This window comes from Heteronotia binoei, chromosome 15, assembly GCF_032191835.1.
Source record: "Heteronotia binoei isolate CCM8104 ecotype False Entrance Well chromosome 15, APGP_CSIRO_Hbin_v1, whole genome shotgun sequence".
Lineage (NCBI taxonomy): Eukaryota > Metazoa > Chordata > Lepidosauria > Squamata > Gekkonidae > Heteronotia > Heteronotia binoei.
The window spans coordinates 22,554,399-22,579,579 of NC_083237.1; the positions used below are offsets into that span (position 1 = coordinate 22,554,399).

The 25,181-nt window shown below is 45.1% G+C and overlaps 1 protein-coding gene across 1 annotated transcript in view; it reads right to left on the reverse strand.

The window, feature by feature from the left end:
* Positions 1-25,181, reverse strand: part of ITGAL (integrin subunit alpha L) — a 71,448-nt gene that overhangs the window by 15,344 nt on the left and 30,923 nt on the right. Inside the window, exons 5-22 of the mRNA XM_060256636.1 lie at positions 21,601-21,715; positions 18,551-18,681; positions 17,407-17,552; positions 16,795-16,945; positions 13,569-13,719; positions 13,296-13,369; positions 13,061-13,193; positions 10,540-10,688; positions 10,133-10,270; positions 9,798-10,001; positions 8,410-8,540; positions 7,000-7,160; positions 6,380-6,531; positions 6,077-6,205; positions 5,367-5,440; positions 4,221-4,362; positions 2,362-2,466; positions 1,293-1,372 (exon numbers count right to left, since the gene is read on the reverse strand). Coding sequence (XP_060112619.1) covers positions 1,293-1,372; positions 2,362-2,466; positions 4,221-4,362; positions 5,367-5,440; positions 6,077-6,205; positions 6,380-6,531; positions 7,000-7,160; positions 8,410-8,540; positions 9,798-10,001; positions 10,133-10,270; positions 10,540-10,688; positions 13,061-13,193; positions 13,296-13,369; positions 13,569-13,719; positions 16,795-16,945; positions 17,407-17,552; positions 18,551-18,681; positions 21,601-21,715 — 2,366 coding nt within the window. The remainder of the gene's footprint in view (positions 1-1,292; positions 1,373-2,361; positions 2,467-4,220; positions 4,363-5,366; positions 5,441-6,076; positions 6,206-6,379; positions 6,532-6,999; positions 7,161-8,409; positions 8,541-9,797; positions 10,002-10,132; positions 10,271-10,539; positions 10,689-13,060; positions 13,194-13,295; positions 13,370-13,568; positions 13,720-16,794; positions 16,946-17,406; positions 17,553-18,550; positions 18,682-21,600; positions 21,716-25,181) is intronic.

The window sequence follows — 25,181 nt, forward strand, 5'->3', positions numbered from 1 at the left end:
CAGGAACCGTCTCATGTTTTTGAGCCCATGCATAGCCAAGAAATCAAGTCCTTACACGGAAATCTGCCCCTGCATCCTAGATGTATCCTTGTATGTACCCCTGAAAAGTCTTCAGAAGCTACAGCTGGTACAAAATGCTACAGCTAGACCAAGAGCATCTGAGCCTGATATACAGCCATTGCACTGGCTACTGAGCCACTCTTGAGCCCAATTAAAAGTGTTGGTTCCATAACTTCTTTTTAATTGGTTTTTATTCTGTTGTGGTTTTATGTATGTTGTACATTGCCCAGAGTTAATGACGATGATGACCAGGGCTTTTTTTGAGCAGGAATGCACAGGAACGCAATTCCAGCTGGCTTGGTGTCAGGAGGTGTGGCCTAATAGCTAATGAATTCCTGCTGGGCAACAACAATAGCCCAACAAGGCTTGCAATGAGGGTATCTAAAGAACCATCTTCTCCCATATGTTCCTGTCTGGAAATTAAGATCCCTCCTGACCATCCCATCATTCAAAAAAGCTCATTTGGTGGGTGCACAAGAGAGGGCCTTTTCAGTGACAGCCCCACAATTGTGGAACAATCTTCCCAGGGAGGTGTGCCTGGCCCCCTCAGTTTCAATCTTTAAGAGGCATCAGAAGACAGTTTTATCTAGGACTGTGTTTGCTCATGTTTACTAGCAGTACTCAGTTATGATTTTCTATTTTGGTTTTTCTATTTTAGTCTATTTTATTGCATTTATTTTATCTCTGTGGCAAGCAGTCTTAACCTCCATAAGGAAGAAAAGGAGCTAATAAATGCTTAAAATAAATTAAAATCTCTTATGTTCTACTGTGCTTTTTTGCTATACTCTTCTGTATGACTGAGTCTCTCTTCATAGAATCACAGTGTTGGAAGGAACGCACAGGGTCATCTAGTCTAACCCCCTGCACAATGCAGGAACTTCTGTACCTCATCCCTCCCCCCACATACACACCAGTGACCCTGTTCCATGTCCAGAAGATGGCAAAAAGCCTCCAGGAATCCTGGTCAAACTGGCCTGGAGAAAAATTGCTTCCTGACCCCAAAACAGTGATCAGCATTTTTCTGGGCTCTCTTCTTTTCTCCATCATTCCACTTTCCTCTCTTCTTCCAAGTCCTTAGTCCTCAAGCCCTTCTTCCCTATCAAAGCCTTTCTTGACTGCATGCCCTGGCACTGCCACCAAATTCCTCATCCCAGCATTCTCCCTCCATGGCCATGTTCTGCACAGCCCCTTAGCACAAACCCTCCAGAAGACACTGAATGGCGTAAGCTTACCTGCTGACATATGCCTTCATCTCCACATTGTCTCCCCAGGAGCTGTTTTCAAGGACATCAAACCGGAGCTCAATCAAAGCCTGAAATGGAGGAGAAGCCAAAACTTTCTTTCTTTCTTTCTTTCTTTCTTTCTCCAGAGGACTGATCCCTCCCTTGTACACCCACAACTTGGAACAAAAGAGAGATGCATGCCAGGGAAGTTGGCATTGCAAAGAGAATGACAGTCATTTTCATATGGTGGTGTCCCAGGGGCCTTTTTGTAGAAAGAGAGGTGCCAGAGCTCATTAGCACAACTGATTTGTATAACTCATTTGCATATGCCCCACACCCCTGACATCACCGGAAGGTGTACTAACTTATATCAGCTCAGCATCTACCTTCAAATGCTTCTTGAATTATAATTGTCATAATAAAATCTTACTTCCATCATACTTTTAAAATTACTTTCTCCTACGTGGCCACAGTGGCATGATGAAGATTTCCATCCGTCTGCTTGATATATTTTGGTTATTTCCCCATTTTTTTGTGGGGGGAAATATTAGAAAGTTTGTCAAATCTTAGAGTTCAGCAAAATCCTCACAGGGGTTTGAACAATGGAGCCTGGAAGCAATTATTTTTTCGAGTTTGATTCTCCACTCCTCCACATGCAGCCAGCTGGGTGACCTTAGGTCAGTCACAGTTCTCTCAGCCCCACCTACCTCACAGGGTGTTTTGGGAAGAGAAGGGAAGGAGACTCTAAACCGCTCTGAGACTCCGAGTGAAGGGCGGGGTATAAATCCAATCTCCTCCTCCTCTTCTAGCTCTTGCGTGTTTTTAACTTTGCTCCTGGCTCCAAGATACATTTCCCGTCAACACAGAGTGGCTTATCGAAGACTTCAATCTTGGAGCATCTTTTCCTCCCAAAAGGAGGCTAATTCTGTAGTCTCCAGAGGATGCCAGCCCAAAAAGTGAATACAGAATGGGCAGATGTCTTCTCTAGAGCTGAAGGAATTGTCTCAGGGCTTAGGGCTAGCTCCAGTTAAATACCACACAGGATATTGTGAAATCACTGGCATTATTGCCTACTCACATTTGTTTGTGCCCTATAAACAGGATGGCTGACATTGCAAATGAGATTCTTGACTCCTTGTGTGACTGGCATCCCATCACAGCTCACGATGGTCTGAGCACTAGACTGGGAGAAAACAAGGGGTGTCATGAGCCACAGAAAAATCGACCCAGTTGCAAATATTCTCTTGCCCGATTGCAATGAGACCCAAATCTTCAGAGATTATGAACATCTTGGATGAGTAAAGCCCCCCTCTGCCCACTTCCCAAATTGCATCTCAGGATGTCATGAGCCTAGGCCTAGTGAGGCCTACAGGCTCCAGGGAAGCCTAGGTTAGAGAAGCGTCAAGGCCAACATTTCCCAGGATCCCTTCTGTCCCTCTGATTACGTGGGCAGCAGTTTTGGAGGAAAAACTTGCCCAGAGGGGTGGGACCTGGGAAAACAGAATAAATAGGCCTAGCTGGAGATAGAGGTTGGTCTCTCTGGAAAGGCTGCAATCTGAAGAGAAGGGAGTGGGAGAGAATCCCTCATCCAAGGAGGGTGAATGAGTCTATTGGGATTAGAGGATGGGAACACCTAGTCAGAACCGTCAGGGTTTTTATTTCTTTGTACCAACCTTTACTATTTTCTATATTCACTGTGCACTAAATGTTTTACTATCCATCTGTTGTTCTTGAGCACTTATGATAAACTTCTTGTTGTTAAACTGCCTGGGTCTGCACGTCTCTTCAGTCACAGAAAGACGGTTTTGTTAAGAAGGAAAACACAGTAGTTGGGTGCGTGTGTGTGCTCTGAGCCCTCCCAGGCAGACCCTTTCCAGAGTGGTGGCAGTCAGCAGAAGGCCCTTCCTGGTCTAGGGTTGCAAAGTCCAATTCAAGAAATATCTGGGGACTTTGGGGGTGGAGCCAAGATCAAGGCTGTGACAAGCATAACTGAACTCCAAAGGGAGTTCTGGCCCTCACATTTAAAGGGATGGCACACCTTTTCAATTCCTTCCTTCCATAGGAATTAATGAAGGATAGGGGCACCTTCTTTTGGGGCTCATAGAATTGGACCCCCTGGTCCAATCTTTTTGAAACTTGGGGGGTATTTTGGGGAGAGGCACTAGATGCTAAACTGAAAATTTGGTGACTCTACCCCAAAAAACAGCTCCCCCAGAGCCCTAGATACCCACAGATCAATTCTCCATGATTTTCTATGGGAATAAATCTCCATAGGGAATTATAGAGTTCCCAGCAGACATTTCCCTCCCCTCCCCCCGCTTTCTGACGACCCTGAAGCAGGGGGAGGGTCTCCAAACCGGGGAATCCCCTGCCCCCACCTGGGGATTGGCAACCCTATCCTGGTCCCCTGCTGTGTGACACAGGGCCAAGCCAGACATTACGGGTTTTGGCGGGTTGGGTTTTGGTTCTTTCGACCAAACCACTTTTCCCTTGTAGCCACAGGGAATGTCATGTTAAAAATCAAAGAGAGCTCTTTGAGGCATGGGGCCTGTGGGGGAGGGCAAGAACTCCTCCTGACCCACACTGCAGTTCCAGGCAGGATCCCCATCTTCCCTGTGTTGGAGCTCCAAGCTGAAAAGGGCTGCCTGTAATCTTTAAAATGACATTCCTGGCCGCTGTTGTGTGGCTGCAAGCTGGGCTGGGGAAACCAAGAATCAACTTGCTAAAAATGTAACATCTAGTTTGGCCCTTTGTTTCTACTCATTATTCCATCCAATTCTTGATAACAGCGGCAATTTTCTTTGCGCACTCTCTTTCACCTGGTGGGAGAAAAGAAACCTACCTGCACCACCCCACCTGGGAAGGTCACAACATGCTGGGGGAAAGATAGGTTACTATTATTGCGAAGACCTGGCCTTGTACAGGTGGAGTACCTACCTTGAGCACAGAAACTTTGCGGAAGGAGAGGCCAGGAACGTGGAGCAAGGAGAGGACGGCATGGTAAGCATCCTCATGGAAGTTCTCCAGTTCCAAGACCACCCGCAGTACAAATGCAGGAGAGAGAAGCAGCTCCTCAGACCTGCTCAAAAAGAAGTTTCAGGGGAACAAATACGTTAGCCACTCTCAGTTCCTCATTTGGGTCACCACTTTTTGGAACACATCAGAGAGATGGCTGTCCCATGTGGAAGTTGCTAGGTAGCTGTGCAGCATAGCTCTACAAAAAAAAAATGCTTCAAAACTTATTTCCTGTCTCGGCACATTGGAAACTATAGTCTTGTAGCAGGAAGAAGATGGCTATGGATTGCTAAAAGTTAATTCTCAGCACCCTCACAGATACTTTGGAGGAAGCCATTATGATTATTCTAGTGTAGAACTGATATAGGTTTTATATTATTCATTGCTGGTAGGTTTATCATATGATGCCACAGGAGACAGTGATGTAGAATAAACAAAAGTTTACAGAATGCTGTGCGACTACTCACAACATAAACTCAAAACACTGAAATCCACTGCCACAGTTTTTCAATTAACTGCTGGCATTTCCTAAAGCTGGTTCCCTACATGTACCCACTTCAGTTTTGTGGTATAAACAAGACCTTAGAGAAGCCAATATTCTCTCGGCCTCAGCCCCCCACCCGCGATACAGGAATATTAATACAGCAGACAGCTGTAATATTAAGAGAACATAAGAGACGCCATGTTGGATCAGGCCAATGGCCCATCCACTCCTACACTGTGTTATACAGTGGCCAAAAAAACAGGTGCCATCAGTGGGGCCAGGACACTAGAAGCCCACCCACTGTGCCCCCCCAAGCACCAAGAATACAGACCATCACTGCCCCAGACAGAGAGTTCCATCAATACGCTGTGGCTAAGGAGGTTCAGCCCTGGGTAGTATTAGGATGGGAAACTACCAAGCAATACCAGGGTCATGATGCAGAGGCAGGCAATGGCAAACTGCCTCTGAACATCTCTTGCCTTAAAAATCCCACAGGATCGCCATAAGTCAGCCATAACTTGACAGCAACAACAAAGCAATACAAGAGAATAATTATTTGCTGCCATCAGATGGATTTTACATACCCTGAAGCATGGAAGCGGAGTCTCAGGTCAGCCTCACAAACCCCATCTTCCCCACAATTCTTCTCAAAAGGAATCTGACATTTACCAAGAGCATCAGAGTAGTTAGTGTATTATATCCATTCCATGTATTACCTCTTCTTGCTAGAAGCCTTTTGCTCTAGCTCATCCATCCCCCTCCAGAAAGCCCTGTTTCCTACAGTTCAATAGTAATATTATTATTTTTTTAACTGGAAAGATCAATACCACTTTCATGCATTTCCCAACACAGAAAGCTTTGGAGTCAGCTTAGTCATTCCATATTTCTGTTTTATCCCTTAATACTGCTCCGCCCAGAGCCACTAAACCAAGAGTGGCCAAACTTGCTTAACGTAAGAGCCACACAGAATAAACATCAAATTGAGAGTCACAAGACAGGGAGGGAGGGGTGGAAAGAAAGCAACTAACTTTAAATGCATTCTCCAAGCTGCTGGCTGACGTGGCTTGGCAAAATGATTTAAAGAGACAAATGCCTTCTCCAAGTTGGCCAACAGGGCACTGGGGGCTTCAAGAGCCACACAGTGAAAGAGTCACACATGGCTCCTGAGCCATAGTTTGGCCATCCCTGCACTAAACCCTTTGTAGAAATGTAATGATCAGCCCTCTGTCTGCTCTACTCTGCCAGATCCACTTTGTTTCCAAGGACTCCAGGGGTTCAGATCCCCCCTTCTTACCTCCACTGTAGTTCTGTTGCTCAATGGGTTCAGAATAGGGCCAAGATCTCCCTTGTTAGGGTCCTCGTCATCGATGAGGGAGAAATTCACAAAGACCTTGATACTTGAGATGTAATCCTCAATGCAGTTCTGAAAGGCAATGGAAATGGTTGCCAGATAACACCACACAGCCCTTGAAGGTACAAATCCGCTCTTGTCTATAGAGGGATCTGTGCACACCCAGCCAGCTCCATCTCAGCAGCTGCAGTGATTCCTATAAAGAAAAGCTGCCGCTTCTCATCCTGGAGTGAAACCTCTACTTACTGGGATGCGCATCTTATCTTGAATGCACACTGATCCCACAGATATGCGCTGGGTCCCCTCCACAACCTTCTTGCCATTCTTGAACACTCCTCGGTTCTTCATCCGGTTCCCGTCAATCTCCAAGTAGAAGGAAAGGTTGGCAGAGAGATGCCCTGTAAGCAAAAAAAGACTACTCCCTATAAGGTGAACGCAGGGCTCTTTTTGAGCAGGAATGAAGTTCAGACTGGCTTGGAATCAGGGGGTGTTGCCTAATATGCAAATGAGTTCCCGCTGGGCTTTTTCTACAGAAAAGCACTGTGTGAAACAAAGGTGATGGCGGGGTGTGTGTCTAATATGCAAATAAGTTCCTGTTGGGCTTTTTCTACCAAAAAGTCCCCTATGTGAAGCAAAGGTGATGTCAGAGGGTGTGGCCTAATATGTAAATGAGGTCCTGTTGGGCTTTTTCTACCAAAGCAGCCCTGGGTGGACAGAATATCAGCAGCATAGGGATGCAATGTGTTCCCTTCCCACCCATTCTGAAGTTGCTTGCTGCCTGCTGTATATGCAGCCCTGGATGCTGAATTTGTCCCTGGGCAGCAGGGATTAGGATCAGCTATACCTGAATCTCTGGCATTCCTTACCTTGGTAGTGCTTGGTGGCTAAACTGGCATTGAAGCAGATGGTGAGGTTGATCTCTACCGCCTGCCAGGAGCCAGCATTCCCCAGACACTCCACTTCTTTCACTGGGATTTCCAGTGGCCAAAATTGCACAGTTGCAGCTACTGTCACAATGGGCCTGGAGCTGCAGATACACGGAGAACAGTTATCACCTGCTGTTCCCTGCAGACAAAAGCTTTCCGGGCGAGGCTAAAGGAATTGCTGGTATTTCAAATCTCCTGGAAGCCCTGCCTACTGATCATAAATATCTAAGGGCCAGCTCTGGTTAGTTCTGCAGAAAGATGCTCTCAACATGCCCTTTGTAACACTTCCTCTTCCCCTAACTGCCTTTCTGTTGTTTGCAGCTCTTAGTTTAACAGCCTAATGGATGTATGCCCTGAACTGGATAGCCCAGGCTAGCCCAGTCTCGCCAGATCTTGGGAGCTAAGCAGGGTCAGCCCTGGCCAATAAATGGATGGGAGACCTCCACGGAATGCCAGAGTCATGACATGGAGGCAGAGAATAGCAAACTACCTCTGACAGTCTCTTGCCTTGAAAACCCTACAGGGTTGCCGTAAGTCCGTGGTGACTTTCCACCACCAATGGACATACATTTCAGTCTATCTGATGAAGTGAGCTCAGACTTGTGAAAGCTGTAGGCTGGAATAAATTGTCTTAGTCTTCAAGGTGTCACTGGACTACTCTTTTATTTTGATACTATAGGCTAAAATGGCTGCCCATATAGAGTTATGGACATGCTCCAAGGCACTCCCCTCTTGAAATATGGTTTCATAGGTTGCAGGATTTACATTAAGTCCCAGCTATGTATTCATCTTGATTCACACTTTGGAGGAAGGGCTATTCTTGCCTTCTTGCCCTACTTGCAGGCTTCCTGGAGGTATCTTATTTGTCACTGTGGGAACAGGATGCTAGACAAGGTGGAATCTTCTGATTCACCAGGGCTGTTTGTATGCTCACAGCTCACTCACTGACAGAATCAGTAGATCCCATCCTTCCCCTTCCCCTCCCTGAGAAGTCTTAGCATCACATCCCCTTTCCTCAACCAGTTAGATTTTAATTCCCTTCCATAACCAGAGTCCCAGAGTCCCTGTTTCTCCATAGGCTTCTCTTTTTCACAAGGGCTTATTTGCTGGAGTTCTTTCAGGCTCACACACACACATTTCTCATCAAACAAAACCCACTTCTCTTCATTTACTGGAGGTAAAACCCAACAATCCTGGACTCATCTTTCAATACTTCTTCCTCTCTAATACACCATTTTACTACCAAATGGAGGGAATAATCCAGGAACTCTGGAAAAGACAGACACACATTCCTATAACCTCAGCCGCCATTTTAAAAGCTCTCAGGAATTTTGGTCCGCAGTCACTCACCGGAGCACCACAGCCTTTCCCAGAGCTCCCACGGCAGCGTCAGGGAGCCCATCTTGACTGAGGTCTGTCTTTCCATGGATGGACCGTCCAAAGAATTTCAAGCCAGGATAAATGTTTGCTCCTTTAATTTTCTGGGGGAGGGAAATGTTAACTTATGACCAGACAGCTACATATCAGTAATAGTATATTAATATGTTAACGACTGATTGAAAAAATAAAAAAAAACCCTTGTTTGACCACTAAAGCAACTAGAACAGGGAAAATAGCCATCAGCTGCTGTACCAGCAACACGGAAACCACAGGAAAGTGTTCCCCATGTGGAAAGGGCCTTTCACGTCCTTGGTAGCACCAGTGTTCCCTCTAAGCTGAGTTAATGTGAGCTTCCTCACAGTTTTTGAGCCTTCAGCTCATGCATTTTTGTCATAGCTCAGAAGGATGGCCCCAGAGCAAACTAAGTTATGCAGCAGCCAAACTGCTCGCTCACAGCTTTAATGCCAGTAGCTCATCAAGCAGAATTTTTGCTCACAAGACTCCACAGCTTAGAGGGAGTATTGGTTGGCACTCATTGACTTTGCTGGGTGGGCCTGAAAACTATGATCACTTGCTTCTTTTCCTTTCCTCCACATAAAAATGCAGGAAACTCACATCGGTAAAGAGCAAAGAAATTACCTCCCATCTTTAGTGTTTCTAAAGTATATAGAATTACTGAGTAACAAAGCTGAATACAGTAGGGAAACCCAAATTTGCTATCAAGCCTTTCTGTTCTCCTCCATTGGGTCTCATGGCCCACCTGCAAGGGAGGTGCAAACCACAGTCTGAGAAGTGATACATTATGCCCACTGCCTCCCCAGACATGCGCTGCCAGAAACCAGGGGCACAAAGATAGGGAAAAAGGGCCCTACTTGACGCAATTTGAAAATGATTCCCTTAGGATTAATCTCCTATGTGTTTTGATTGATACAATCAGTTCATTAAATATACACAGAAATGCCTGTGACTAAAACAATCACCTTGAAGGAAAAATAAATGCACTGCTTTTACTGTTAGATGGTCGCAGTAAACACCATCTTTGAAGAGTCCACCCCTCCCATGCTTTTCTTTTCCAACAAGGAGTATTAAAAAAAAGGTGCTACCTAATTGATTGGCAGTGGCTGTGTTTGTCAGTCAACAGATCTTCAAAAGTTGCAGCTTATGAACTAGAATGATCCACTCCTTTGCATATTAGGCCACACCTCCCTGATATAGCCAATCCTCCAAGAGCTTACAGGGCTCAGTACAGGACCTCCAGGAGAAACGGCTATAACAGGGGCGTGTGGCCTAATATGCAAAGGCGTTCCTGCTACAAAAAAAAGCCCTTGTCATCCAGCTATGGAATTACATTTCATTACCTGGCTATACTCCATATGCACCGTCTTCTCGTAGCCATTGTAGATGTAGACAACTCCAGTCTCCCCATCTTCTAGGGGGGCTCCCACAGCCACATCTGTCAGTCCATCCCCATTGATGTCTGCCAGGTCAGCAACAGCTGCTCCAAAACTGCCAAAGGGATATCCTGAGTCCCCTTGAAGCTCCCCCAGGAGGGCAAGATTATCCTGGAAGGAGAAGTATCCTTGAAAGGGTGTTCCTATTCACAAATTCTGTGGTAAGATATTGGGTAGTCCCAACAGGGCACAAAACCCCCCAACGTTTGGCACTGCCCCTTCTCTCTGCCCAGTCTCCTCACCTGTGCCCAGCCGTAGACATAAACCCGACCTCCTCTCCTGTCTTTAAAATACAGTGGCACCCCGACGAGAAGCAGGTCTGTTTCACTATCGCTGTCCACATCCACTGAACAAAGTACTGCCCCAAAATATGACCCTATCTGCAAAGGAAATGTTCAAATGTGTGGGATGAAAAGGACACAGGAGTCCCTCAAGGCACATGGTGAGTCTTGATCAGGCAGGCTAGGCCACTGTCCTTAGCCCTCTGCACCACACTTGGCATGACACTTGGCTTGTTGTTACCCACTAAGAGCCCATTTGGGAAAGGGTGGGCTATACAATGAAAATAATAATAATAATGTAGCTGCCATAAAAATCCCCCCCAGTCAATTTTGTTTACAATAGAGGACCCCACCCCCACCCCCCTCACCTGCTCCCCGGGAATCTGCTGCTTTAATGTCCAGTTGGCAGGGCTGGGGTTGACCTCGAACACCAAGACCCTTCCCACATGTTGGTACCGAGGGGCTCCGACCGCATACAGCTCCCTCTTCTGATGCTGTAAGAATTTCAGCGCATACCCTGGAAAGGAAAGACAAAATCAAGGTGCGATGAGGAAGCCTCTACACAGTCAAATCAATTCACCTTCCTTTTCTAGGTTTGGGGGCAGGGAGGATGAGTAACTTGCTAAGCCGGCACTGGGAGGCTCTCTGTGCTTCTGTTAAGCCAGTGTGGTGGTTAAGAGCGTCAGACTAGGATCTGGGATAGGGGTGGCCAAACTTGCTTAATGTAAGAGCCACACAGAATAAGCATCAGATGTTTGAGAGCCACAAAAGAAGAAGAAAGAAAGACAAATAGATGGGGGGAGGAAAGGAGAGGTGGAAAGAAAGCAACTTTAACTTTAAATGCATCCTCCAAGCCACTGACTGGCTTGGCTTGGAAAAGTGATTTAAAGAGACAAATGCCCTCTCCAAGCAGCCCAATGGGGTGGTGGGGGCTTTGAGAACCACACAATATGTGAAAGAGCCACATGTGGCTCCCGAGCCACAGTTTGGCCACCCCTACTCGTTCCATGGAGGCTCACTTGGTGACCTTGGGCCAGTCACACTGGAGGAATGGCAAACACTGTAAAGTGCTTTGGTCCCCACTGGGAAGAAAGGTGGGGGTATAAATGAATTAAATAAATAAATATATCCTATGGTGGGTAGGAATCAATGTTCCCTATAAGGTGCAGAGTCTTGTGAGCAGAAATTCTACTTTGTTAGCTCCTGGCATTAAAGTTGTGAGCTGCTGAGTAAATTAGTGTGCTCTGGCGTCAATTTTCCTGAGCTAAGACAAAAATGTGTGAGCTTGAGGCTAAAAATCTGCGAGCTAGCTCACGCTAACTCAGCTAACAGGGGACAATGGGTAGGATCATATTGTTTATGTAGATCTCCTTGCTTTATGCAGAGAACTATTGTTATCAGCAATACTTCCTCTAAGCTGTGGAGTCTTGTGAGCAAAACTTCTACTTTGTGAGCTACTGGCATTAAAGATGTGAGCTACTGCAGAAATTAGATTGCTCTGGGGCCATACAGCCTGAGCTAAGACAAAAATGTGCGAGCTGAAGGTTAAAAAATTATGAGCTAGTTCACACTAACTCAGCTTAGAGGGAACACTTGCTGTCTGTGGCTCAATTGCTGTTCTCTGCAATGAAAATACAGGCTGACTTAATGTCCTGCGCATAATCTACTCAGATGTTAATCGTTAATGTTAAATATATTAGGATGAATGATGTATGTTGAGATTTCACATTATAATGTCTCACATTATAATATTATAATAGTGCTTTTTCTTCTTCTGAATGGTCCATGAGCTGTAATAAACGCAGACTGACTGACAATATTGACTGCCTAGGATTACTCCATGGGCCTGAGAGGAAGGGTCCAAAGTATGAAGAAGAAGAAGAAGATATTGAATTTATATCCCGCTCTCCACTCCGAAGAATCTCAGAGCGGTTCACAATCTCCTTTACCTTCCTCCCCCACAAGAGACACCCTGTGAGGTGGGTGGGGCTGGAGAGGGCTCTCATAATAGCTGCCCTTTCAAGGACAACCTCTGCCAGAGCTATGGCTGACCCAAGGCCATTCCAGCAGGTGAAAGTGGAGGAGTGGGGAATCAAACCCGGTTCTCCCAGATAAGAGTCCGCACACTTAACCACTACACCAAACTGGCTCTGAACAATAATAAATATGGCATTCTGGGAAAAGATCATACTATCTTGGTCCAGTTTCAGATTTTCCTGGATATGGCCTGATCCATGGGTTCCCAAGTGCAGGATCTTGTGCACGTCTTCATTTCTATCTCTTTGTTCATATTTGTATAAGGTGAAAAAACAAAAATCTTCACAGTCATGATTCTTTTGCATAAAATGGCTGACCGTAGGAGCTTCAATCACATGGGTCCTAAGTCTGCTCCTGTGTTCCAGAATACGTACTCTAAGGGCTCGAGTAGTGCTGCCAGCATACCTTAGGCCACACCCACAGATGATCAAATACACGACACAGCGGGTAGCACATGTAGAGTAATGATTTAGAACAAATGGTCTAGTCTTTTCAGCAAAATAATACTCTTTGACATTCATAGATAAATGACAAATTGCACACCTTTTACAATCAAAGTGCCCTTTAAGAGTATGGTTGACCGACTGGTATTCTCTAGATCTTACCAATTTATCCCTAATGGAATAAGTGCGACGCAATCCTATTTGTGGTGGCATTTCACAACCTCCAATATCACTTACAATGTGCCAATGCTTCCTTACCACATTACAAATTTTGTAAAAGGTGTGCAATTTGTAAAAGGTGCAAGTGGAGGAGTGGGGAATCAAACCCGGTTCTCCCAGATAAGAGTCTGCACACTTAACCACTACACAAAACTGACTCAAGAATTTCTCACAGACCTTCTCTACATACCCAAGTAGGCTGCTTTCATTTCATCCTTAGCAGCAGAGGCAGTGATGAACTTCTCGTGGGCCAAACCCTCCTGCTGCTCTAACAGGCCTCCGGCCCAATCGTTAGCCCCTACAGCTCCCAGGACCACCCGGCCCTAGAGTGAGGAGAGGAAGAAAGAAAAGGTTTAGCACTTGCAAGGCCCGCCCACATCTGAGATCCATCTTAATTCCACACCATGCCCCTGGTTCACCCTCACATGGGATATATCAGCACTGAATCCACTGGACGACATCTCCAGGTAGAAGGAGCGACTGTCGCTGTCACTGGTGTCTGCAATGAAGACAGGAGGGAAAAGGTTATCTTTGAAAATAAACCGATGCTCCTCCCATCCTAGAAGCCCAGAAGGAACTCTGGGAGGGTGGAAATGTGGGCTGGGTTTGCAAAGAACCAATCAGATTTTAGGAAGCATGGCTTTCAATGTCTCCTCCCCTCTCAACCCACCAAGTGATATGTAAGCTTGACATGACACCTTCAATATCGTAGATCTTTGACTGGAGCTCATTGAAGCTGTCCTTAAGCTCCTCAAAGCTCCTGAGGACCTTCACAAAGTCACTGATGGGTTCAGAGGCAATCTTTGTGACCTTAGCTTGGCTCACATTCTTGGGAAAGTAACTTCCAACCTGGGGAGGCAATGAAGGACCACGTGAGACAGAGGCAGATTTTGAGCAGTGGTAAGAGAAGGGAGATCCTGAGAGAGTGAGCTGGGGAGCAAATCATGAGAGAGAGAGAGAGAGAGAGCACAACCCTTCTGTGATTTGCTCTCTAGTTCTATGAACTGAGAAAAATCTAGAGCAGGGGTGTCAAACATGCGGCCCAGGAGCCGAATAAGGCCCCCAGAGGACTCATATTAGGCCCCCGAGCAACCGGCTGTCATCTGTTTCCTTCTGCCTCTCTCCTGCTTCCCTCTGCATCACAGCTTGCTTTGCCAGGCTTGCTCAATTACACAGGAACTATAGAACAAAGCCTCTATTTTCTCTATTGGCTGAGGCTCCTCCCTTGGGTAGGAATAGTGTGCTTTGCCAGGCTCTCTCAATTGCACAGCAGAGTTACTTAGCCAAGCCTCTCTTCCTTTTATTTGCTGAGGCTCCGCCCCCTCCTGGTCCCCTGGGGAAGGAAGGAAAGAGCCAGAGCTTCCTTTGCCAAGTTCCCTGGATCGCACAGGAGAGATAAAAAAAAGCACTTTTAAGACCAACACATGCTAATGTTTTAATCATGCTTTATTTTAAGCTTTTAAAAAATCTTTTTGCTTATTTGTTTATATCTCTGCTACCTGGCATTACATTTTATGACACATGTGGCCTGGCCCAACAAGGTCTCATTTATGTCAGATCCGGCCCTCATAACAAATGAGTTTGACACCCCTGATCTAGAGGTTGTACTACTAGTTCTAAGGACTAAAAAAAAAAGGAAAGGAAAGGTCCCTGTGCAAGCACCAGTCGTTTCTGACTCTGGGGTGACGCTGCTTTCACAACGTTTTCACGGCAGACACTTTTACAGGGTGGTTTGCCATTGCCTTCCCCAGCCATCTACACTTTCCCCCCAGCAAGCTGGGTACTCATTCTATTATTTTTTAATTTTACATTATTTTGAATGCCTGGGTGGGGAGTCACTCTAGCCTCCACACATTCAGTTTAAAACATGGATCATAAGCATGCAAGGCTTTCTCTGGGTAACCAGGAACCCTGCAGGAGAAGAGCTCCTCATTGCACAGGGAGATACTCATGATGGTGGCGAAGGTGGAAAATGGTGCCCAGCTGTAAGGTTTCCAAGGCAAGAGACGTTCAGAGGTGGTTTTGCCATTGCCTGCCTTTGCTTAACAACCCTGGACTTCCTTGGTGGTCTCCCATCCAAGTACTAAATCAGAGTCAACCATATTCAGCTTCTGAGATCTGATGAGATCCATCTAGCCTGGACCATCCAGGTCAAGGTAAGGTCCTCATGCAAAACATTAATAAAAGGGCAGGCTTTAGGCAGCATTACTACATAAACATGTGAATTTGCGGAGTAGGGAAAGGGTGAGAAGGACACTCCCTGAACCCCTGCAACACACTCTCAAAAGTGATTTAGGTTTAGTTACCTTCAGATAAGAGACTACTGGAGATTTACTGTTCTGTTTCAGTTAGTTATTCCAGCAAAGCACAACCAACCTAAAGGGATGCCTAACAGCAGGCAGCACAATTGCTAGTCCTCCAACAGAAGAAGATGATGATGATATTGGATTTATATCCTGCCCTCCACTCCGAAGAGTCTCACAATCTCCTTTACCTTCCTCCCCCACACCAGACACCCTGTGAGGTGGGTGGGGCTGAGAGGGCTCTCACAGCAGCTGCCCTTTCAAGGACAACCTTTGCCAGAGCTATGGCTGACCCAAGGCCATGCTACCAGATGCAAGTGGAGGAGTGGGGAATCAAACCCAGTTCTCCTAGATAAGAGTCCGCACACTTAACCACTACACCAAACTGGCTCTCCCAGATTTCCCAGTAAACAGATTCCTTGCAGGCTCCAGCCAACCTAAGCTCACAGTTCTCTGAACTACACAGTATGCAGAAGGCCCATGACTTATCTTCAAAGCATTTTAATTTTTAAGTAAAATCACATTTTTAACAACTCACTTAGAGATGGAGAGAGGAGATCCAAGAAGCAAGTGTTTAACCCTTTCCCTATAAAGTTTAGAGCAGGGATGTCGAACTCATTTGTTATGAGGGCCGAATCTGACATAAATGAGACCTTGTTGGGCCGGACCAAGTCGTGTTGGGCCAGGCCATGTTGGGCTGGGCCATGTCAGCCTTGGCCATGTTGGGTCAGGCCATGTGTGTACCTTATTTGAGATTAGGTAGCAGAGATATAAACTTTATAAAGAACACAAACAGAATTAAATATTTGTTTAAAAAGAAACCTTAAAACATGCTTAAAATGTTAGCACTTGTTGGTATTAAAGGTTCTTTCGTTGTATTTCTTCCTTGGTATTCAGGGAACTGGGCAAAAGAAACTGTGGCTTTTTCCTTCCTTCCCCAGGGAGAGAGGCTTGTCTCAGTTGCTCTGCTGTATGATTGAGAGAGCCTGGAAAAACAAACTCGGCCTTCCCCTCTTTCTCCCCAAGGGAGGAGCCTCAGCCAATGGAGAAAATAGAGGTTTTACTCTGAGGCTCCTGTGCAATTGAGCAAGCCTTGCAAAACAAGCTGTAATGCAGAGGAGGAAGCAAGAGATCAGAAGAAGGAAGCAAATGACAGTCAGTTGCTTGGGGGCCTAATAAGAACCCTCCAGGGGCTTGATTTGGTCCCTGGGCTGCATGTTTGACACCCCTGGTTTACACATTTGTATGAGAAACCTGATTCTGGAGTAAGCCATCCAGCTATTTATTTTTTTAGGATATTTCTATGCTGCTGCTTCAGAGTCCTGTTCTAGGTGGCCTACGATCAGTTAGAAAAGCAAAAGTTCATATAATATACAGGGTGGGATCCAGCCAACATTTTGTCTGGTGAAAAGGGGTGTGGGTCTTCACTTTGATGACACAACAAGTCTCTTCTGGAGATCATGAGCAAAAGCCATCTATGGGCAGGGACTGCAGTAAGGAGAGGAACTGGGCAAGAATGAAATCTAAAAACTGCAGGATCCCCTTAAGTTGTTACACAGAATGCAGAGAACTAAGCAATGCCCATGTTTACAAAAGTACAAAGGACTCTTAGAATGTTTACCCCAATTATGAAGCGCAAGATCTTCTTGTCCTTGGCAGCCTGTACGCTTCTTCCACCAGCGTCTGAGTCGGTGGCGTCTCCATCTGTGATGATGACCATTACTCGGTTTGCTCCTGGTCGGGTGCCACGTTCAGGAACAAAAACATTTTCCCTGTCATCGACAAATGAGGTATATAAATATACACCACCATCACCAGAATATAAATAAATGCTTAATGCTATTCTGCTCACTGGCTCGTTCACACATGCATGTTATACCACTTGACTATACAACACTACGAAACAGCAGGACATTGTGTGGAAGTTCTCAAAAATGCAGGGGCTTGGTGTTCTCTGTGCCGGGGAAACTCCCAGCATAGAGGAAGTCTGAACTTCAATGCCAAGTGGGGATCTGAACTCCAATCCCCCACAGTCCTAATCCAACATTTTAACCAGCGTACTATCGTGTTCCATTCTTGACAAATCTTGCTTCCTGTCACCCAGGGTCTGTTCTCAGCTTGTATGTAGATAATGTCACAAGACCATCATCCCTAACTCCTGAAGCATCCCACAAGTTCCCAAGTAGTCTCATTCCTGACACCGTCTCCCCACTTTAATGACAAAAGTACTCACGCCACGTATCTGATGGCCTTGAAAGTGTTTGTAGTACTTTTCTTGTGTTCCACACTAGCCAACAAATTTCGAGGATTGGGATTGTTGGTGTAATTATTAAAATCAAACTCGATACTGATATCAAATGAAAACTGCACAGCAGCAAACTGGGGGGAGGGAGTTGGAAGGAAAACAGGAACATTGTTAGGCAACATTATACAATGTCTCTTACTGTTCAGGTTCAGGGATAAAAGAGCTAACACTCAAAGGCCACAAAAAGGTGTGAACAGAAAGGCTACTTCCACCCTCGGTCTGGAATTGTGTAAATGTGTCTCTACTGTGGAAGCAACCAGTGACCAAAGTCTTTGAAAGAACTGTTGAGTTTTTCGGAAGACTTAGCTGCCACGTACAGTTTTTACAGAATCATACAGTATATTCCTGGCTGTATCAATTTCTGCTGCATAGTGTAACCATTTTTTTTCAAATGTTCTCATACACTAAAAATTCTTTGCATATAGGCAATGAACCAATCAGAAACTATACTCGTAGCCTTGCCTCCTGATTGGTATACAAGCTTTCTACAGGAAAGGGGGTGTTATTGTTCCAAAAAGGGAGAAACCCTCCTCCCACACCTGCAGTCTGAAATGGTACAGCCCTACAAGATTTCTACTGTGCAGTTTTGCTGAGCAGGTGGATCTTTATGTGTTGCATTCACTGGCTGAGCTGGGACAAGCTGCCAGAATAACCCAGTACTTTCCTGGGGAGAAAAAGCTGTTTGCACACTCCAACTTTTTATTGTACATAGCCCGGAGAGTGAGAGATGTTGCAGCAGTTCTTTCCCTTGTACCTCCAAGACCAGCATATGCTCCTATCAGGAAAGAATTATGCACCTGGATTATATGGCAGCATTAATGACATGCTCATCATGCACACTGCTAGAAAAAAACTGCCCCTCAGGGGAAAAAATCATGTGTGTGGATGTGGCCCCACTTTATTTGGTCTCTAAAAGCCTTGGGCACATGACTAACCCTCAGCACATGACTAACCTACCCCACAGGGCTGTTGTGAGGATAAAATGGAGGAGAGGAGAACGATGTAAGCCCATTGGGAAGAAGGCTGGATGCAAATGAATGAATTAAATAAAGAAATGACTGGCATGTTGTACCCTGATGGTGCTGTTGTGTAATTTCTCCATCACATCAATCATGAACTCCTTGATGTTGTTGAACTCCCCACTTTTCAAGCTTTCTGAGCCATCAAAGAGAAACACCAGGTCCACATCCCCTTTCAGGCACTCTGCAGGACACAAAGATGGGACAGAGTTAGGATTGGCATGGAAGACAACTGTCTTATCTATTTAGCACCGTCCAGGATTGTGGAATGTTCCATGAAGCCAGAATATCACCATTTTAAAAATCCATTATGGTGTCATTACCAAGCAATGGGATGAGGGCTGCTTGCCCTTCTCCCAGCCTGCAACAGTCAAGGTGCTGATAGAGTTGCCAGCCTCCAGGCGGGGCCTGGAGATCTCCTGCTTTTACAACTGATCTCCATCTGCAGAAAATGGCTGCTTTGAAGGGTGGACTCTATGGCATTGTACCATACTGAGGCCCCTCCCCTCCCTAAACCCCTCCCTCTCTCAGTTCAACCCCTGAAATCTCCAGCTATTTTCCAGCACAGACCTGGCAACCCTAGGGGTGCATGTAACAGCACCGCAAACCTTCCCCAGCTGTCCAGTTGCTATTAGTGTGGGGGCAGCTTCATAGGAAGAACTGGTCTGCTCACAGCTTAGCACATCCGTTTTTTGTTTTTAATAATTGCTATCACTTTTAATTTATTTCAGTTTCCATTTTCCGACTTAGCTGCTCCAGAACAAAAAGCTGTTCAGTGAATTATCCACAGGTAAAAATGTTACCCAACAATGTTAAATGTTACAACAATTAATCACAAATTTAAAAGTTCATTTGCATTTGTAATTAGTGTAAGTATCAAACAGAAGTACATCTATTTCATAAGAGTTCCATACAGGGTTGCCAGCCTCTAGGTGGGCCCTGGATGTTTCCTGGAATTTCACTTGACCACAGAGATCAATTGGCCTGGAGAAAATAGCTGGTTTGGAGGGCAGACTCTATGGCATTATACCCTGCTGAGATCACTCAAGAGTCTCCAAAAGTACAGCAGTTTGGAACATTTTTGCTAAAGAAAAGCTTTTGTACCACTCAAATTTCAGATGAATAAAATTAAAAGTTGTTTCTACATGGTATAAACATATTCTCTATAACTTTTTTAAATGAGGCAATACTGAGATTCAAGGAAGAGTACAAAGAGAAGAAGAGATTAGATTTATACCCTGCCCTTCACTTGGAGTGTCAGAGCAACTTACAACCTCCTTCCCTTCTTCTTCTCACAATGGACGCTCTGTGAGGTAGGTGGGGCTGAGAAAGCTCTGAGAGAATTGCTCTTGAGAGAACAGCTCAGAAAGAACTGTGGCTGACCCAAGGTCACTCAGTAGATGCATGTGAAGAAGTGGGGAATTAAACCTGGTTCTCCTAGATAAGAGTCAGCACACTTTAACCACTTCACCAAACTGGCTCTCAAGAAAATAGCATAAATCAATGCAATCAATCAAAGTAAGACATCTGATAAGCAAAGTAGCAATACAGAGATCTGGAAGTATTATTAGACACAATAAGTTAACAGTACCAAAATGTGGAACTACACAGGTAGAAAACAATGTAGCAAGAGCGAGATAATAATAAACATGGCAAACAGATAATATATACTGTGCACAGTAATTCTTGGAGATCTCTAGGTTGGTAACCCTAGTGTACAGTTCCCTCCCCCCATCTGTGCATTCATTGTTTATAAAGATAACATGTGCAATCCTAGACCAGCTATTCTACTGGAACATGAGTGTTTAGAAACAAGATAAATTACCTAACAATTCATACCCAAAGATTTTTATTCAGTTCAGCTGGTTTCTGCAAGTTTCTTAGTACAAAGCTTTCCTAAAAAAGGAGCATTCATATCTGGAAATTCCTTATTTTAAGGGGAAAGGAAGTAAAGCCTAATTTCTGGAGAAGACTCATCCTAAAACACTGCCCCCCTCCTCAGCAACATGGGGACCATAATAGTGACCTAAAAGTTCTTGTGAAGATTACTGAGATTATGTTTTTGAAGAGCTTTGCTCATTCTATGCAAAATGTGAGGAGAGTGGACAGGGCTGGCCCTAAACTGTCTGGTGCCCTAGCCAAGTCTAATTTCTGGTTCTTTTCCCCCTGCACTGATGTCAGAATCACACAGGGGTGCCCAATTTGACACCCCCAGAAGAATGGTGCTCTAGGCAATCACCTAGTTTGCCTAATAGCAGGGCAGGCCCTAAGAGTGGGGTAAACAGGTGGAGGGAAGTGTGCTGTTCTCCCCCTTCCCCTGCCAGCTCCTACTTTGCAGAGGATAAACCACAGAGTTCATAGCTTCCTCCCCGCTCCCCCACCCCGCCGGCCTTCTAGCTACACCCATTTCCTGCCTCTCTTTCTTTGCTTGCGAATAGGTCTTTACTTATGAACTAACTGGGAGCATTTCTGGTTCTTCTTCGGTCTACTTTACACATGCAGCAAACAGCATGGCAGATGGAGCTCTAAAGGTGTGCCATTTCAGATGGCATGATAGGAATGCCAGCCTCCAGGTGGGTAAAGGGAGAGAGGTCACTTGTAGGATAAAGACAGCACAACTAAAGTTATAGTGACCAAATAACTAAGTGTATTGAAACAAAAATCATACAATATGTTCAACAGAAGACTAAACAGAATTAACAATTCCCCAAAGGTTTATTTAGTTATTTAGTCTTCTATTGAACATATTGTATGATTTTGTTTCAATACATTCTTTTTTATTTGGTCACTATAACTTTGGTTGTGCTGTCTTTAGCCTCCAGGTGGGACCTGGGGATCCACTCTTGCATTTGAGGGCTTTGGCAAAGTGGTAGTTCCCTGAGAAACTGCACATAAAATATTATGCTACTTATGAATTCCGACTTACAAAGTCTGCCTCGATATCTGTCCATTTGGAGGACAACTATCTGTCTGATACAAATAAATAACTATGCCACCCAAGTTTTATCCTTGGGATTGGGGTGGTGGTGGTTCTAAAGGGTTAAACTTTGGGTGCCAAGAGATTAGAATAAAATTGCCTGAAAGTGATGGAACTTCTTCTCACTTTGGTATCCTGTAGTTATGTTCTTGGGTTCATGTAGTTTGGCATCAAACAGATAGCAGATCCCGCTCACAAAGAGATTTTTGTCACAGTGCTGGGCAACTCCTGGCCCACACGCCTGCAGGAGAAGAGATAACAAGTTAATAAATGTATTATATTTTAATAAGGGGAACAGGTAGTGGGGATGCTGAGAATTTCAAAAACTGGATTCCAGAGTGACAGTATTGAGCAGGGTAGCTGCTTTGCATAGATAGCAGGTCAACTGAAATGAGAGGCGGTGTGAGTGCGAAGTTCCACAGTGAGTTCTTTTTCCTTAGCTGGTGACGTCCTTCCACAAAGCTACCTCAGGTGGCTGTCCTGGCCATGACAGAGGTAAATTTGGGGCAGTATAACAGATTATTGCTTTTATTGATGGGAAATTCTCCTGCACAAGTCTAGTTGACATGAACTGGAGCTAAGAACTAGGACTGACAGTCCTGTGCAGACAAATGCTGGGAGATTTCTGGGGTGGTGTTTGGTAAGTTTCAGGGAATGTGAAGGCACATTCTGCATGATGCTCTAGGAATCCCCCAGTTTCTACGATAAAGACCACAGAGATGGGGAGATTTTTAGTTTTCACCTAAGATATGACAGCACTTCCAGGTGGAGGTTTGGAGGATGTACTGTCACTTCCAAATGATACTCTAGGAGTCCTTATAATCTCTATGGTATTTTTCTGAGATTTCAGAAATTCCTAGAGCATCACCATTGATGCTATTTCCCCTTGTAGTTTTTTTTTCTCCCACTCCTCAAATTGTCAAGAATGGGGGGTTTCCTGCTGTCAGTGTGCAAATGGCAAGCTTAGTAAGAACACTCCCTAGTGGCTTGTGCCCTGTATTCATTAACAGATGTGTGTGAGAGGAAGCTATTTTGATCTGCCACCTCAAGTCATGCCTATTAAAATTTGATACTGCTGTCAAGTGAAAACTGCACTGTCAGTTTAAAAGAGAAAATGGAAGCCGTGTTAAAGGCAGAGACTGTTGCCAGGTGTGCTGGAGATCAGCAGATCTATTGAACGATATGCCAGTCTACTTTGTCTGAAAGTTCCATTCAACTGAGACAAACCTACTGATTTTTGGAAGAGTTCAATGCCTTTTGCAACTGACAGGGTAGTCTGCTCAGCTCTCAGTGCCAGAATTACTTCCTACCATCTTGCTGCTGTCTGCAAAAAGCTAGGGGAGCTTTTTCACAGGGTTTCTTGGTAGTCAATCCAAGCCTGTGATTGGTCAGTCTTGCGAAGGATTTTGGACTCTCGCTGTTTGGCTCCACAGAAACAGCAGCTCTGTTTAAAGAAGATGTCATACAAACACAAAGTCACACAGGACAATCTTTTTGCAAGAGGGTACAGTGGTTGTTCTTTTTCCTTTGCTGCCTGATTCCTAGTCTGACTAGATCACCTCTGCTTTTCTCTTCCTTGCTGTGCTTTTCTCATGGAGGGTGGGAAGGAAAGTGATAAAAGTAGCACACTGTAGCACACACACACCCCCTCTGTAAACTGCATAAATATAAGGAGGTGTGAGAAACAAGAACTATTTTCTGGGTTGTGGGGACTATTGCAAATGTGACTGTGATGTGGCAGCTGGTTGAGCCGCTCCTGCTGACAAAGAACACGAGTGAAATAGCACATAAAATTACTGCTCAAATGATCATGCAACCAAACTCGTTAAATACAACTTCAGTAAGGACTTAACTACACATGCCATTTTTGGCAAGGTAGGCTGGGGATCCTGAGTCTCAACACACTTCCCCTGCAGTCACACAGCAGCTGCAGGGGGGGAGGGAGATTAATTTCTAAAAAATCCTTAGGAGTCCAGTTCTGCTTCAAACTCTACAGTGAGGGAAGGAGAAGCTCCTGCCTTCTACCCTACCACATTTTCCCAAGTCAAAAAGGCCCCAGCAAGAAGTTTGGCTTAATTCTGGAGCTACAGGGACTTGGAATATTCCGCGTGAGGCTCCAAAGTTATACAAATCATTAGTAGTGAAAAACTTTGCGCTGCCCCTTAGCCTCAGACTTCAGAGGAGAACTACAGCCAGCCAGAGAGATAGATAGATCAGTTACCAGAAGAGATATGGGCCTTGTGGAACCTCAACCAGTTCCGCCAGGCCTGCAATCATAGCACCAAATTAAATTGTGGTTTTAAATTGTTAGTTTAATTACTGTTTTTAATGAAATTGCATATTTAATTAAGGAACATAACTGTTATGTAATTGGGGTATTTTATTATTGTACTATTGTAATGTTGTATTTTATGCTATGTAAGCCGCCCTGTGCCTGCTTCAGCAGGGAGGGAAGGATATAAATTAAAAATTATTATTATTATTCATTTCAACTGCTCTGCTACTATCCCTTTGCTATGTAGACTGCTACTCTCTGGGAATCTTCCTTCCTGCCTGCCTTCACTTTCTCTGCCTTTTCTCCATCTTGCTATCATAACAGCGGGACACACTACCTGCTTACTTAGATCCAAATTCTATTTCCAGGGGTCATTTTGTAGAAAAAAAGGTGGTGGAGCTCATCCAGGGATTGTTATGCAGCTGCACCTACTATTCAATGGACAAGATGGGAAGGAGGAGGTGGAACTGTCAGAAAGCTTCAGGAGCTGTGCTCCTTTGAGCTCCCACTGAACCCGAGGCCTGCCTATTTCTACTCTATCCTGCCTGGAATAGAGTGCCTTATAACAAAGGACTCTTTACTTTGCTAAGATAGAAAGGCTCCATGGCAACTTTGTTTCTTCAACAGCACCCACACCAGGTAATTCCACTGTGCCATGCACCTTGAGCGCTCTGCAGCTTCTGTCGCAAATCACTTCACAGCTGGCGACACATCAGCTTTGGAAGACATCACCATGGAAAGGAAGGCAGGAGCCTCTCTTCCCTTCATGCCACAGTCCCAAGCAGAACTGAGCTCCTGTGGATTTTAAAATGCATTTGCCCACAGTTGCTGTGCAGCTTCAGGGAAAGCATGTTCAAAACAGGGTACTCTAACATAACATAAATAAAAAAGTAACATGCATTTTAGTCAAAAGTGGAGATTCTACAGTTCAGAAACAGGTTAAAAGCATGTTGAATTCCCAGTGGGAAAGGGCCCAATTATTGGGGGGGAGGAGCAATCCATGCAGAAGAAGATGAAGGAGGAAAAGGAGAAGGGGGAGAAGGAGGAGCAGGAGAAGGAGATTGAATTTATACCCCCTTCACTACCCGAAGGAGTCTCAGAGTGGCTTACAAATCTTTTTTCCTTCCCCTCCCCACAACAGATACCTTGTGAGGTAGGTGGGGCTGAGAGAGCGCTCAAAGAACTGCTCTTGAGAAAACAGCTGTGAGAGAACTTGTGGCTGACCCAAGGTCACTCCAGCAGATGTATGTAGAGAAGTGGGGAATCAAACCATTATACCAAACTGGCTCTCAGAGGCAAATGCTTTGCTTGCAACTACAAGCAGGCAGGCAGAGGGGCAAGGGGGAGACTTCGCCCTTCTCCCCTGTGATAGGCAGCTTGTTGGCTTTGCAGGTGGGAGAAACAGAGGCAGAGATTAAAGCTTCACAAATCA